General features: G+C 38.6%; 2 protein-coding genes across 5 annotated transcripts in view; one reads left to right on the top strand and one right to left on the bottom strand.

Moving 5' to 3' along the window:
* The window catches only part of vrk1 (VRK serine/threonine kinase 1), a 29,934-nt gene extending 26,965 nt beyond the window's left edge, over positions 1-2,969 (bottom strand). Inside the window, exons 1-3 of one of the 4 annotated variants that reach the window (XM_020615720.1) lie at positions 2,712-2,969; positions 2,074-2,233; positions 1,526-1,581 (exon numbers count right to left, since the gene is read on the bottom strand). In XM_020615720.1, coding sequence (XP_020471376.1) covers positions 1,526-1,581; positions 2,074-2,233; positions 2,712-2,720 — 225 coding nt within the window. In that variant the 5' untranslated portion in view covers positions 2,721-2,969. Of the gene's footprint in view, positions 1-1,525; positions 1,582-2,073; positions 2,234-2,523; positions 2,675-2,711 lie in introns of those variants that run through there. The other 3 variants (XM_020615719.1, XM_020615722.1, XM_020615723.1) reach the window with 3 other exon arrangements.
* A 31-nt stretch (positions 2,970-3,000) lies between these two features.
* The window catches only part of LOC109969043 (protein phosphatase 1 regulatory subunit 37-like), a 13,944-nt gene continuing 1,911 nt past the window's right edge, over positions 3,001-15,033 (top strand). Inside the window, exons 1-3 of the mRNA XM_020615694.1 lie at positions 3,001-3,023; positions 5,988-6,175; positions 10,777-10,877. Coding sequence (XP_020471350.1) covers positions 3,007-3,023; positions 5,988-6,175; positions 10,777-10,877 — 306 coding nt within the window. The 5' untranslated portion in view covers positions 3,001-3,006. The remainder of the gene's footprint in view (positions 3,024-5,987; positions 6,176-10,776; positions 10,878-15,033) is intronic.

The following is a 15,033-nucleotide window of genomic DNA, read 5'->3' as shown; positions in this document are numbered from 1 at the left end:
AACACATTCTTTTGGAACACGTTGCAGGCATCAAATTCAAAATAAGTGAATATTTGCAAAAAACAATAGTTTCAGTTTGAACATTAAATATCTTGCCTTTGTGGTTTATTCAATTAAATATGGGTCAAAAAAGATTTGCAAGTCATTGTATTCTGTTTTTATTTATGCTTTACTCAATGTCCCAAATTCACTGGAATTGGGGTGTGTATATAAAGTAAAGTCACTTTCGGCTTTTCCTGTTTTTTTTAGGGGTCGCCACAGCGAATCCATGGATGTGTTGTGTTGTGTTAAACAGCATGATACATTTCCTATGCTTAACATTGAAATTTATTTGTCACCGCCATGTCCACGTTTTTCCCCATGCACCATTCCGCCCCAGATGAAGCCCTTGCCCCCTTGCCTCCTTCCGGTGTTTCCCATACGCCGACTTATTTGTGGCAGGCTGCCACAATATCAACACTGACCGCCAGATATCGACTTAAAATAGGTTCAATCTTGTTTCAGTGTAGTGCCATGCATGAGAGTGTGTATTCAGTCAGTCCCTCTGTGTGCAGCTCTATTCTGTCACTTACACACACACACACACACACACACACACACACACACACACACACACACACACGACAACAAACAATCTATGAACAGCTCCTCCTCTCTGCTGTCAGTCACGGAGATCCAGCACTTCTACTATGCTGTTAGCGAGCTAGTAAGACTAGCTATGCTAACATTAGAACACAGCTGTTGCTGAGTTCAGCACGCTGTATACAACATGGGTGTATACGAACTGCTTGAACATTTACTGGCGCTACACAGAGGTAGCCTATTATATTATTACAATCATTATTTTAAAAAAAAAAAAAAATTATAAAACTGTGGCACCCCATATAAGCTGCCACCACAAGTAAAAGCTGATTAGATCTGGATCAGCTTATTCTGCAGTACAATATGACAGCATCTGGCAAGCGTTGTGTTGGCCAGTGACATACTTGCAAGTGTACATTATTTGTAAATTATTTTGTTACATAAATTCTGTATTTCTGCTGTTAACCTTCAAACCATCACAGCCAAAGATAAAACAGGTGCTGCTGTGGCAACTTTCCAGAGTGGTACAATGCATTTTATGACTGTTACAACCCACTGCTCTCCATTTTGATGTTTAATAAACACATATCACATAAACAAATAAACAGAGGTGATCATAATTCGTATTTTTTTTCCAAAAATTGAAACACCAGTATCTATGCAGTCAGCAAAACAGAATGAAGTTAAATGGTCATTAAGTAATAGAAGAAAGATAGAAGCAGATCAAGTGCACAACAGAATAGAATTACATTAAATAAAAGCAGTAGTTCAATTACATTCTGACAATCTGACCACTTGTGGGGCCTTGCATCTGTTGTCAACTCACGCTACGATTAGAAAAATGTTTATGTAAATGAGATCATGTTTGCAGTTTACAGATGCAGCAAAAAAATACATGTCATTAAAAATTAAGTTCATGTTTTGAAGTTATTTAGAGTCTTACCACTTTGATGACATATTGAGCATCAGCACCAACTGGTTTTGCTGAATTCTCATCAGCTAGAAAAAAAAAAGTAATGTAAGTACTAATACTTAAAAAAAAAATCACTGAAATGTCAAACATTGCAAGTTAGGCTATATCTCACACAGTACAATGTTGCATTAAAAAAAAATTCTCAGCCTTCATTTCTGTATACAACTCATTTGAAAATGTCCTACCATAGTTGCAGTGGTAGGACAGTCCTTTATCTAATCTCAAACTCGGCTATAATGTTGACTTATTATTTTTGTACTTTAACAAAGCTGCCCAAAAACCCAAAAGACCAGAAAAAGGACATAGATTCTTTAAAAGATTTTTAAAAATGTGTACTGCTAATCACTCAAAATATTATTACAGAACAGTTCAGCGATGTTAAAATAGTAATGCAGTCAATTTACATGTATCCTAAATTGATTTTATTCATTTTTGTGTACTGGCAGTTAAAACATCTGTATTTTGGAACTTCGTGTCTCACTTCTGAACTTGGTTATCAGTGTCCCATCTATTCTTACCCAGATATATGAGACCAAAGCCGCCCTGGCCGACTGGAGTCCCTAGCTTCCAGGACTTCTTCCCGGTGTCTTTCAGTATTTCTCCAGGTGGGAATTCCTCTGCCAGTTTTCTCTTAGCTGGAGCTTTGCCCTTCCTTGGCGCCGTGGCTTTAGGAGGCATCTGAAACGCACGTCATCTGTCGCTGTTAACGCTATGGAAGTTTTAAAGTGAACTGACACAGAGCAAAACTGCACATTGTAAACAGTCTGAGACCTCACATGTCGTTTGTGACCTATCTTTAACGTAACCGAATATAGCTAAAGGTGAGATTTTAACGCTAACTGCGGCTATATGGCTGTCGTGTTTGACTCGTGTATTTCGTTAGTAGCAAAGTTAGCTAACACATCCTCTGTAATAGCTAAGTCGTTAAGTATGTGAAGCTAAAGTTCAATAGTAGTTTTGGTACACACCAAGTATCAGTATACGTAGTCCAAAGATAACCCTTTTGCTGTTAAAACAAAAAAGCCTTTGTGGTTGGTCAGTAGTAAGTCGGGAAATGCTAACGTTACGTTAGGTGATGAATCAGAAACACTGCGTTTTTGTGTTGATTAGCCATCAAGCTAACTGCTATCTCGTTAGCATCTACATCTCACGTTACCTGCAGCATGACGACGTTTAACAACAAACGCCCCTGAATATCTGCGACACTGTGAACGCAAACGACGCTTTACATTTTACTGAATTATAACATGAATACACACCTTCACTTTATTGTTAACTGCAGACAAACGTTAAACTCAAGGACTACCGAACTTCCCGCAAAACTACCGGTCAGGAAGTGGCGTAACAACGCTGTGCTATTCTATTGGTAAATTTCGCCGCGTGACTTGGGGCACACACCCCAGACGCTTGTGTGGCGTGTGTGTGCTTGAACTATGGGTGTAATGGTAAGCATGGATGTTATAACGCCGTGAGTAATCACTCATCAGTTTGTTGTAATTTAACTAAGAAATATTACATTTATTAAAGTGCAGAATATAAGAAAAACAGGTAATTAGTTCTTTTGTTGTTGTTTTTTGTTTCTTTTTTAACTCAGAGTCAATTTTAAGGATGCAGTTTAGACTATAATGCAGTAACGTAATTTGTTGCCGTTTAGTGGTGCATAACTAATACATTTGTAACCTGGATCAAAGGTGAAAACCTAAGGCAGAAATGTTGCTTAAAGCTGCACTTAGCTCAATCAACAGTCTCACTCAGGATGAACTGTAATGAATTTTGTGAATTCTTTGACATTTGGTCAGAATTAAAATCTTGTCCAGTACTTTAATTTATGTTCAAATATCTGCATCTAATGGCATTCCTATGATCCTCAGCAGTGTTTTTTCTTTACTGTTTTTCAGATAGTCTATTGTTATGCTGATCGGAGAAGTAGTTATGCTTTCTGGAGAAGTAGTGTGACTGCGAATCAAATCCTTTACTTGCAAAAGAACTTAAAGGACCATATGTAAATCCACGCAGAGTTTGATAACACTGCACTACTTCATTTTCCTTTATTTAACTAGGTAATATCTTTCTGAGATTCCAAATCTCATTTGCAAGATAGAACTGGGCAAGACAGCAGCAACAACAAAGTTACAAAACATATAAACCACTTTCACACAACACATAACTCACTTATGAAATTCTAATTAAAACACCAATACCTTAATAACACTCTCTAAAAGATTCCCTAGAAACCATAAGTTCTTTAAATTCACCCAAAGTCAGTTTCCCCTCTCATTTGTGGTCTTTGTTGTTCATTCCAAGCAGAAGGATCAGCATATTTAAACGCTGTTTGCCAAATTTTGTCTGAACGTTTGGTACAATGAATAACAAGAAGTTCTGTGATCTTAATTCACATCTGGAATCACAAACCAGGTTCATAAAAATACACAAATAAGTTAACAATAACTTTAAAATGGCCTTGTCAGCCAGTGAATCGATCTATGCACAGTAAGAGATGGGCATCCAACCAAAGAATATAACTTAGAATGATGTGTTCTAAAATGACACCCAACAATAAATCTCACACACTGTGGATATACCGTGTCTATAGATTTTAAACACTGAGGTTAAGTTCGCATATAAATAATATCACAGTAATCTATCAGTGGCAAAAATGTAGCAGATACCCATTTTTTTCTCTACATTAAAAAAAGAGCAAAGTTTATTTTAAATATAAAATCCCCATTTTAGTTTAAGTTTTTTACTAAGTTGTTAACATGGGGTTTTAAAAGAAAGGCAATAATCAATTAGATACTTGAAAAAAGAAACTATTTCAATTATTTCTCCTTTGGATTTGAAGAGTTGCTGATGATTCATAGCCATAGTAACAGAGTAGACAAAAAAGGTAGCTGTAGTCCATTAAAGTCACAGAAAAAAGACATGATCAAATTATTGATACATGTAGTAAAATGGGGATTATTAGCAGATTACAATTCTAACACTGGACAATAAAGAACCATACACTACCATGCACATGCTCACACATTACAACACTTCACGAGTCTCACAACACTCTGATTGCAAGTGAAACTGTAGTTAACCTTGCAGCTTTTGTGTCAAAATCTGTTTCCCCTAATATGAATCAGACCTTATCCCAACCATAACCACAGAGGGAGATGTTTGAGTGTGAAGTGTGAATAGCATACCTACCAAAACATTTTTTGATACTAAAAGTCTTGATTTCCCCATTTTCGTAAGGATACATTGTTCTGTTGTCTTACAGAATACACTTAATTCAAAGCTTTTTTATTGATTTTTTAATCAATTTCTAGTGAGTTTATTTGTATACTTGGTATTGAGGTAATCCAAAAACTAACTCTCCTAACCCTGTCTGTGCATCAGAGTCCACTTTATGTAGATTTTGCATAGCTTGCATCATTTGCTGTTGACTTGTCCTTGCTTCATGAGTTTTTGATAAATATGATTATAGCCTGTTTCTTTTCTTTGGTGTGTCAACAGCTAATAAAAGCATCAGGCATCTGGTATTTTTCTGATCTCTGCAGTCTGCCATAATAAAAAGACAAAATTAAACCATTGTTTATCTTGCTACTGGCATCCCCTTCTGCTGCATTTATTATTTTTTGGCCACTTGGGGGAATCATGATAACCTGAAAACACAACATCTGTCAAATTATAACCTTATAACATTTGTGTGAGTAATTTTTTTAACAAACATTTTCCTATTTGCACATGTAGTAGACCAGATCAATATTACCATTTATTCACAGTCATATTTGTGTCCATGTAATGACTGTACAGTATGTCCAGGATGATTTGGGCTAATGTTAGTTAATGCAGCTTTAAATATAGGATATCACACCTCAAACCTCTGTTTTTGCTGCATAGCAGTTATGACATTCTGACATATGAGATAGTATGTTTTCATTTATTTTCCACTGAATAAATGAGCATAAAACATGGGTGGGCATTGCAAAAGCAGCACCTTTCCCTCATTTTGAACCAGGAATAAGTGGTTCAAGTTTTATTTTCTTATACCTGTCCATCTTATTGCATATATGCTCATGAATGTTGCTGTAAATGTTGAATTTGAATAGGTATGTAAATGTGTCAAGCCCTACCTATTTCAAATGTGGCATTTGACACAAACATATTGGGTTTCACTTGCAACCTGGTGCACAACTCATGAATAAGATATTGTTTCTTTAGTGTCTTGTCTTTCCAAGTGCCACAGAGTGGAGAGAGCAGCGCTTCACATCCAAGAGAGTCGGTGGAACAATTGTTTCTATATCAACTGTTTCACACATTTTTTTACTCCCTCTTTAAATCAGGATTACTTTCTGAAATGTTGCTCCATGGTGGATATATAGTGTTTGTTGACACATTGAGTGTTTCCTGCTTGAAGTGACTGACCCTTTGCTTTCAAATCCAGAGAGCTCCATGGTGGAGTCCTAAACAGAGTGATGACCCACTGTAGTGACAACGAAAATGATGAGCAGGATGATGGAGCAGAAAAACCTAGCAAGATGAGGAGAGGTGAAGGTGGAAAACATGTGTCTTTCCCACCTGATGAACAGATCGTATCTGGTTTTGCTGAGCACAAGAACAACGACAGAAGGCGTAAGCTGCTGTTTCACTATGATTGATCAAGTTGAAAATAAATAGTGTGATTAAAATTAGTGATTAAAATTAGTGATTAACATTAAGATCTTGAACTAAATTCAACTGAAACAAAATTTTCACTTATACATTGATTTACAAAGATGCCACATATTGTAATTATAAAATGATTGTATTTCCATATATCATATCAGCAACTTCTCTCTTTAAGCTAGCTTCTAAAACAATGGTGAATATTTCACAGCCTTTACTATGCTACTTTGATGACAGTATTCTCAGTGATGATAGCTACGTATGTCCAAAATCACTCACTGTTTACTATATAATACCCTATATTCCCTGTCCCCTATTCTGACTGTGTAAATGTATCCATGAGGTAGTACCCTTAAAAATTCCACATCAGAATGAAAAATGTAGTGTGCTTACTGTACACTATTTTCTGCTAAAAATGCAATTCAGTTTTATTTAGTCCACATATGTCAGTGATGACACAAAAAGGTTTTCATATATAGTAAGTATCTAAAGTCTCAGTTTAGTGTTCACTGCTGTGTGCCCATTACATATGGAGTTGTAATTGAGAGAATGAGGTAGATTTCAAATACAGAGCTCGTCATTGGGCAGTATGGTGGTGCAGTGGTCAGTGCTGTTGTTTCTCAGCAAGAAGGTTCCAGGTTTGAATCTCATGGCTGGCTGGGCCCTTTCTGTGGGGAGTCTGCATGTTTTCCTTGTGCCTGCCCAGGTTTTCTCTGGATGCCCTGATATACTTCCACAGTCCAAAGACCTTTGGGATTGGCAACTCTATATTGCCTGTAGGTGGGCAGCATTGTCTGTCACTATGGGTACGACCCAGTTCTGTATATGATTGTTCCTTGCTCAACCCAGAGGTTGTTTCTCTCTGCCATCTTGAAGGATGGCCCAAGATCTTATTCCTGCTTTGAGGAGCCAAGACCAATTAGTGAGGAGGCTTTCTGGAGGAGTCATGAGCGCTCCATTCTGCATGGAAGTGTGATAGACTGGCAACCTGTCCAGGTTGTACCCTGCTTCTCGCTCTGTTTAGGCCAGGATTGGCTTCAGCACCCCCAAGACCCCCTACAGGATAAGCAGTGTAGGTAATGGATGGATGTAGTTCATCTTTACTGGATGTCAGCCTGTTTTACATGAATGTCAAAAGTAATACTGGTTTCAAAATTAGATTTTATGAGCATTGAGTAATGATGCCGTCCCTGGTAGGCAAGTGGTTAAGGCGCAGCGCTCTCACTGTGGTTCAAATCCAGGTTGTGTCAGGAAGGGCATCCAGCGTGAAACATGTGCCAAATGTCAACATGCGAGTCGTCAGTGTGACGATTACCTGTGGCGGCCCCTAGACGGGAAAAGCCGAAAGTATTATAAATGAGCATTGAGTAGTGATCAAAGGAATGAGTCAGCATAGTTAGGCATATTTAGTTTGTCAAGAAATACTGCTGTTGAGCAATGGCACCTCCTCTAAAACGTGTCATTTTTATGTTTCTGTTTGTGTATAGATGATGCTATTAAATTGCGTTAGAGCTGTAGAAGTGTTGGTCTGATATTTCTAAACTTTGGAGAGAACCAGACAGGACAGATGTGACTCAGGAGGTAGAGCGGGTCATCCGCTATTTGTAGGGTTTGCATTCCTCAAATTCTCCATTTCACATGTTGAATTGTCCTTGAGCAAGAAGCCAAATCCCAGGTTGCTCCCAGTGGCCATCAGCATAGGTGTGCAATGTGCGTGAATGACCGTATGGCAGCTTTGACACATCAGTGTGGGTGAATAGGCTAGGCCTATACCCTCTTATAAGTTAGAGGGCTGGGGGGTATCATTTGAATTTATAAAAGCAGACTTTATTTATTTATTTTTAAATTTATGTACCTGTATGGAAACTCTGCTCCATCCACAAAAGCATTTTCGGGAGTGGCGAAATTGGTGACACAGATGGCTAAGTAGTATATTGAATTTAGACTTTATTATGATCCTTGCCACACAATTTAATTAACATCCTGTCAAATGTTAATCACAAACATTCTGCCCAATGAAGTTGTGTGTGCTTGTTGTAAACTATAATTATTCCATGAATGCAGGGCAACTCAAACCTTAACATTTACATCTGTGATTTATTATTGAAATATTCAGAGGCAGGCTGTGGGGAGGTTCTACCTAGAGCACAGTGAAGCACCACAGATAATGCCAAAATATGTCAGATGGCAGATTTTGGAATGTCTGCTCAATTTTCCCTAATATTAAAAGATAAGGCCAGTCATTTTATAAACATATTTTCAACACTCCCTATACAGAAACTAAAGCCAACAATGATTTGCTTTTTCTCACAGTTACTGTCTGTCAACCACTCAGTCCTTGATTAGCTTATTCATCTGTGCCATAAACCTCCATTGTTTTTCAAAAAGCACGTTTCCTTATTATGAAACATCAGACTGATATTTTTTGAAAAATGTTGCCCCAAAAGTTCAGAACAGCCCTAAATGATTACAAACAAAATGTCTCAAGTAAGCAAACAACCACATTAACTGATGAGATTATAATCAGTTATAGAAATCCAAAAAGGCATCAAATTCTATATAGAACTGGAGACCAGAGAATTGGTAGATTTTTAACAAACAATACTGTTAGCATTTCACCAATTGCAATTTTAATTAGTTTTCATTATGCGTCTATGTGTAAATATTGCTTCAGTGAACATACTGTATGTCTACTGTCAAAGGAACAAGGCACAAAGAAAGTGATAGTCTATATTAATGTGATAAGTAGGCTATTAAATGCTTATTTTTATAGATCAGTCATATTGTTGTTCTATTTCAGGCTTTCATAAGTCAGTCTGGTTCAAAGCCGAGCTCTAACAAACTGAGGGACTCTACAGTCTCCATGATGATCAATGCTGTTTTAAATGCACAAAGATTATTTGATTTTAAACCAAATTTCTGAATGTATCAATGTTTTTAGACATCTCTTCTGCTCAGAATAACAGGAGACTCTGTCATGATCTTCTTTTATTAGAAAAATAATCCATCCAGTGTTGAATACTTCCCATGATTAGGTGTAACTTCTCTCCACTGTCCTCTCCTTTTTGCTCTGGCAGTAGAAACTGTTAAAGTAAATTGCTCTGTACTTTTGCTTTTTTTTTTTTTTTTTTACCAAAAGCAATTACAGTGGTTAACTTGTTCATAGTAAATACATTGTCTGCTGGCTTATTTTGTTACTTTTCAGTCCACCATGTTCAATATCCAACTTAGTACCACTCCTATGAGTTTGCTAACTTTTAAAAACCATGCATGCGTAAAATGTGCCAAACCGATCCTGATATGATGTAAGCAAACAGCTAAAATGAATAACATTAAGAATAGGAGTGTTAGATTTACAGTTCATGTGCAAATAATCAAGCATTGACAGCAGTTAATAGTATTGGCATTGGGGAGACCATGGAGGGCCCCCAAAAGTATTGGTTAGGGCCCATAAAGGCTTAGGCCGGCCATGCTACAAACAGATGCAATCAGACTTAAAAGAGATGCAAAAAGATTACAAACAAACCACAAAGAAAAGCAAAAGGACTATGAAGAGAGGCAAAATTACTACAAAGAGAGATGCAAAACTATCCAAGATGACCAGAAAGAGACATAACACATCTACAAAGAGATTTAAAACGGTTAGGGGAAACGCATCTCAGAGAATAAACAGATTTCAACACAACACCGGGAACAAGGGTTGTGCATGTTCACAAACTATCCTCTTCTTTCCAGGAAGAGGCTCTCTGGTTTTTTCATTCTGCAATAATTACAATTATTTGGAGTTATGAGTGGTGCCAAGCTAATGTAGAGGTACCCAAGATTAAACATTAAATGGCTGGAAACGAGCAAAATGAGCAGCCATGGGCTCTTCAGTTTTGGAAATTGTCCTTTACATGCAACTTCTTCTTAAACCTTGGTCTGCTGACATCTTCCCAATGGGCCAATACTGTATGAGCATCACTATTTATAATGGTTTTTCATTAACCATTTAGGAGTTATTGTGAGAGTGTGGTGGACAGGATGTCAGGCTCATCCATGTGTGCACATTTTCAAGATGATTTTTTAAGGAAAATTGCATGTGTGTGTTCACAGTTTTAAATATCTGTTTATTTGTTGGCGTACACCTTTTGTGCATACAGTATGAATCTTGTGCTTTATGACGAAACCCCCGGGTTTTTATTTGTTTTTGTTTTTATTATACCAATAATGTTTTGAACTAAAACTGTATAAAATCTGATCCGGTTTTTGAAAAATACACAAAGATCAAAGCATCTACATGGTTCAGACCTAAAAATCCCCCTGTACTTTCACACATCTGGAATTTTCCATCCCATAACATGGTGGTTGATAAATTGAGATGCCTAATTGGTTGATTTATAGACAGACACTTACGTCCTTTTCATTTCTCTCTAACTGTCATCTTCCCTCTAGTACACACACTCAAAGCACAGCACAGTATACCGTATGGCATTCCCAAGCCCCTTAAGCACTTCTGAATGGTTGCTGGTGGCTCACTGGGATGCAGGGACATTAAGGCAGTGAATGATCATATTCTTCTGTTTTAGCTGACAGCTGCCTGACCTTGACAGAGGTAATGGTGGCCTACCAGCAGAACTGCGACCGACACCAGGTCCAACCCAGAGCACACATCCTGCGACAGCTCCAGGTACACTGCTTCATATAATAAAGCTAGATTAGTACATGTCATTCAAACTGCAGGAGGCGATTGTTTTTGTTGATTGACTATTGAAGTTTGAGTTGCTGTGGGCAGTGCTATTTGCAGTCGCTGGATTCACTTACTGTACTTGGCAATGTTGTGCCTAAATGTGTATCCCTGAGGGAGAGTTTAGAAAATGTTTGAAATAAATCACACAGACTCTAAAAGCTAGCGCACAGGATTTTCAAAATACCAGAACTGCTGTATTTTTCATATTGTAAGACTACTAATCTTAGATGAGGTGTAGTAGTTTTAAAGGTAGGGATGGTGATCATGGAAAAACCAGCAAGAGGAAGCTCGATTTTAAAAGTAGCCAACTGAAGAAATCCCACCCTTTCTTTCAGACTTCTCTCCACAGCCACTCCTCCAAAATGCAATCCACAGTGCAATGTGTGTGCTGCCTGATGGCTACTGACTTCAGGAAAATAACAAATGCCCCCCAAACCTAACAAAACCAATAATTACCTGTCCAGCAGAAATACGGCCAGCATGATGTCACTTTTCAGCCCCTTTTGTTCTCTCAGTTGTTGCCATCATTCAAAAGCCATACCAATGTCAATTCTGGTTTTACTTAATGCAGCACCCAACTTTATTTTGTTGTAACTTTCTCGAATGTGGTGTTACCGCCCAGAGCAGCGGCCCCAGGCCTTAGTTGGGGACCTCTGGTTCATGGCTAAACTGCTTTAGCCCTGGCTCATGGCCAGTAACTAGCCTTAGAAGTCTGGGCTTTTCTAGTGGGGAGAAGTGAAGAGGGAGTCCAGCTAACTCCATTCAAAACACAGGCTTTATTTCGTCTTGGTAACATGAACACTAGATGTGGCATTTGATGCCCAGTTAACTGCATTACAGTCCTATCTATACACTTAAAGCTGACTAGTGTCTGGCTGCATGTAAACTGAGTCTGTTCTGTGCGGCGGCCTTCTTGATCTCATAGTGTGCACACGGGTCGCTACTTCTGATAACAACAACAATATTTCCTATAAGGCTATATGTGTTAAAGGGGGAGACCTGGCCTGTAACAACAGTCTCTGCTTGAAAATGAAAACTGCTGTGGGGACCTTCTCTCCCACAGCTCGCTAGCTTTAGCTGTAAAACAGAGCAGTAACACGTCTGCCTGCAGCTGCAGTGCCTTGTGGGGGACTCTTGGCTCAGGCATTGAGTGCAAGGGCAGGGTGCGCACAAGACAGGCAGGCAGTGGTTTTGCTTGAGATGAGTAAAAATTACTGGTCAGGCGTTTGCTGCTTCTGCTACAGATGACGGATACTTTTCTTTATATTGTCAAGGAATGTAATGTATCCATTGCCATTGGGATGAAAAGAGAAATTCAAAAAAGCGTAACAAAAATGTTTCTGGAACGACCCTACCTTCAAGATGATTTTAATTATTTTGTGAAAAGTCACAGTGTGTGTGTGTTTGTGTGTTCTTGTACTTGCTACATAGTGAGCACCAAAAAAGTATGTCTTGCTACAGAGTCATGACATTTTGGCCAATCCTCACTTTCTGAAACAGCTTTTTGAGGGTTAAGACCTGGTTTTAGGGCTAAAGTAGAATTAGGTTTAGGTTAGGCGTAGAGGAAGGGACAGGTTTAAGCATTTAATTTAGATTTTTAAGGTTAGGTAAGGGGATAGGGTGTGCATTATGCCAATGAGTGTCCTTACAAAGATAGAAGCACAAATATGTGTGTGCCCACTGCCTCGCTCCTATCTGCTCCAGCTTCCTGTTGTGCTTCCACTGGATACCACTCTTCTTCTGTCTCAGACTCATTTCCAAGGCGCAGCAAGTACAAGCTCATTTTGTTTGTGGCTGCAATAAAATCAAACATGTTTGAAAAATGTTGTAGGATCTAAAACAGCTGGCTGCCATGTCAAAGACATATCTTAGAATTTCATTCCAAGTGAAGGGTTTTTGTTTTATTTCAAAATTTTGTCTGATACAGACAAACCAGGCAAATGTTCTGTGGTTTGAAAAGCTGAGATAGCTGGTTACAAAGCCTATAGAAGGCCTGACTCTTGACCCTAATGACAAACATTTTTGCTCATGGTCTTTTCTACTGTTGGAGTGACAGTACGACCTTTATTCTGTTCACTTCACTGAAGGTAAGAACTATTATTGATTAGAGATTATTATTGATTCCTACAAAGACAGACACCACACACATAGGACTTGTTTACACCATTAAACAGTACACACATTTTTCTGTTTCAACAGAGTGTGAAAAATGTTGAATGTTAAAATATTGAATGACTCGGTAAATAGAAAACACACCCAATGACAGGTAGACTGATATTAGTGTTGCTAGGCAACCCCTGGCATCCAAAGAAAGCACATTCTTACATTTTCCTGAGCCAAAATAGATTTGGACATCCAAGAAGCACACTTTGCCTTGCTAATTTATTACCTAGTTATTAGAGATGGCGGAGATTGGAAATGGTCGGTTTTCAGTGTGATCGGCCTTGACTGGTGACCGGCCGATCACTCTGAGGTGTCCGAATCTGTGCTGATCAGATTTAGAGGCACGACAGTCCACGCAGTGGCACAAACCAACAGTGTAGCATGTACAGCACGTAGCATCTTGCATGTCTCTCGAGCAAGGCTTGCCTCGTGTCTCTACTGGGAGCATGTTCACTTGCTCTTGGAAGCGCTTGGTGTACAAGCAGCGCACAGAGGAGGTTACAGAAGCACCTTCAAGAAGAGAAATTTACATCCAAATCTCTGACCGGAAGCGCTTGGTGTACAAGCAGCGCACAGAGGAGGTTACGGAAGCACCTTCAAGAAGAGAAATCTACATCCAAATCTCTGATCAATAGTACACAGTGAGGAAATTATTGGCTATGCATGAAAAGCATGTATTTTAGGCTACAGTGTGTCCAACACAGTAAATATACACTACACACACTTCAAAAAGAACTATGCTCAGAAAATTGCATCTCTACTATTTATACACATTTGAGCATTTGTTAATCTTGTTTGTTTGTTTTGGAAGCCATTGTGTGAAACCTTGAAAGCATTTTTGTTTCTGTTAATCCTGGACATTAAAAGATCAGAGTCTGCTGAAGCCTCAGGGTAACCTCAAATACACTTTGATATATACAGTAGTTTTATACAGAGTAAGGACTGTGGATTTTGTCCCCTATCACTTCCATTGAGAGTGTAATAGGTGGACCTTTTATGCTCTACATTTGCATTTATTTATTTGTTGCTTTTGTCCAAGCAACAATAGATCAAAGTCATCCAGAATAAGTGAGACATGCTCGTTTTCAAATTCCACTGACAGCAGCAATGTTGTGGATGCATGACATTGATCTTGTTCTATAAAATAGTGCACTGTAACTTTGATTTTACTTAAGGTCATTGCACACTGGCAGTACACCGATCAGTCATAACATTCTGACCACTGGCAGGTGAAGTGAATAACACTGACTATCTGTTACAGTGGCACCTGTCAGTGTGTGGGCTATATTAGACAGTAAGTGAACATTCAGTCCTCAAAGTTGATGTGTTGGAAGCAGGAGAAATGGGTAAGTGTAAGGATCTGAGTGACTTTGACAAGAGATGACTGGGTCAGAGCATCTCCCAGTCTGCAGGTCTTGGTGGGTGTTGTTGGTCTGCAGTGGTTAGTACCTACCAACAGTGTCTAGGAAAAGACTAATGGTGAACTGGAGACAGGGTCATGGACGCCCATGGCTCACTGATGATGAGGTTGACCTACTGTAGATTAAACTTTTAACTTCCATTTGTACTTCTCAAAAGATCAGAATCAGAATCAGCTTTATTGGCCAGGTGTGTTGGACACAAGGAATTTGACTCTGGTACAGCAGCTCTCAATGTGTATGTACATATCCTTGTAAGACAATAGAAAGGGTAAGTAAACAATATACCAATATAAGGTTGCATAGTATAACAAAATAAACAGTATAAAAAAAAGCAATAAACAATGCAGACAAAGGAATGTTCTTTAGGAAACAAGATAAAAATAAGAATAAAAATAGAGACCTGTATGGATCTGTATAATCTGGGGGGGGGCTCTTCCTGAAGTCCACTGTCATCCACTGTCATCTCCACTGTTTTGAGCGTGTTCAACTCCAGGTTGTTGTGGCTAAAACCC

Source organism: Monopterus albus, unplaced genomic scaffold (genome assembly GCF_001952655.1).
Source record: "Monopterus albus unplaced genomic scaffold, M_albus_1.0 scaffold169.1, whole genome shotgun sequence".
NCBI lineage: Eukaryota > Metazoa > Chordata > Actinopteri > Synbranchiformes > Synbranchidae > Monopterus > Monopterus albus.
The sequence above is the reverse complement of the archived record's forward strand: the minus strand, read 5'-3'. Positions and strand labels throughout refer to the sequence as shown.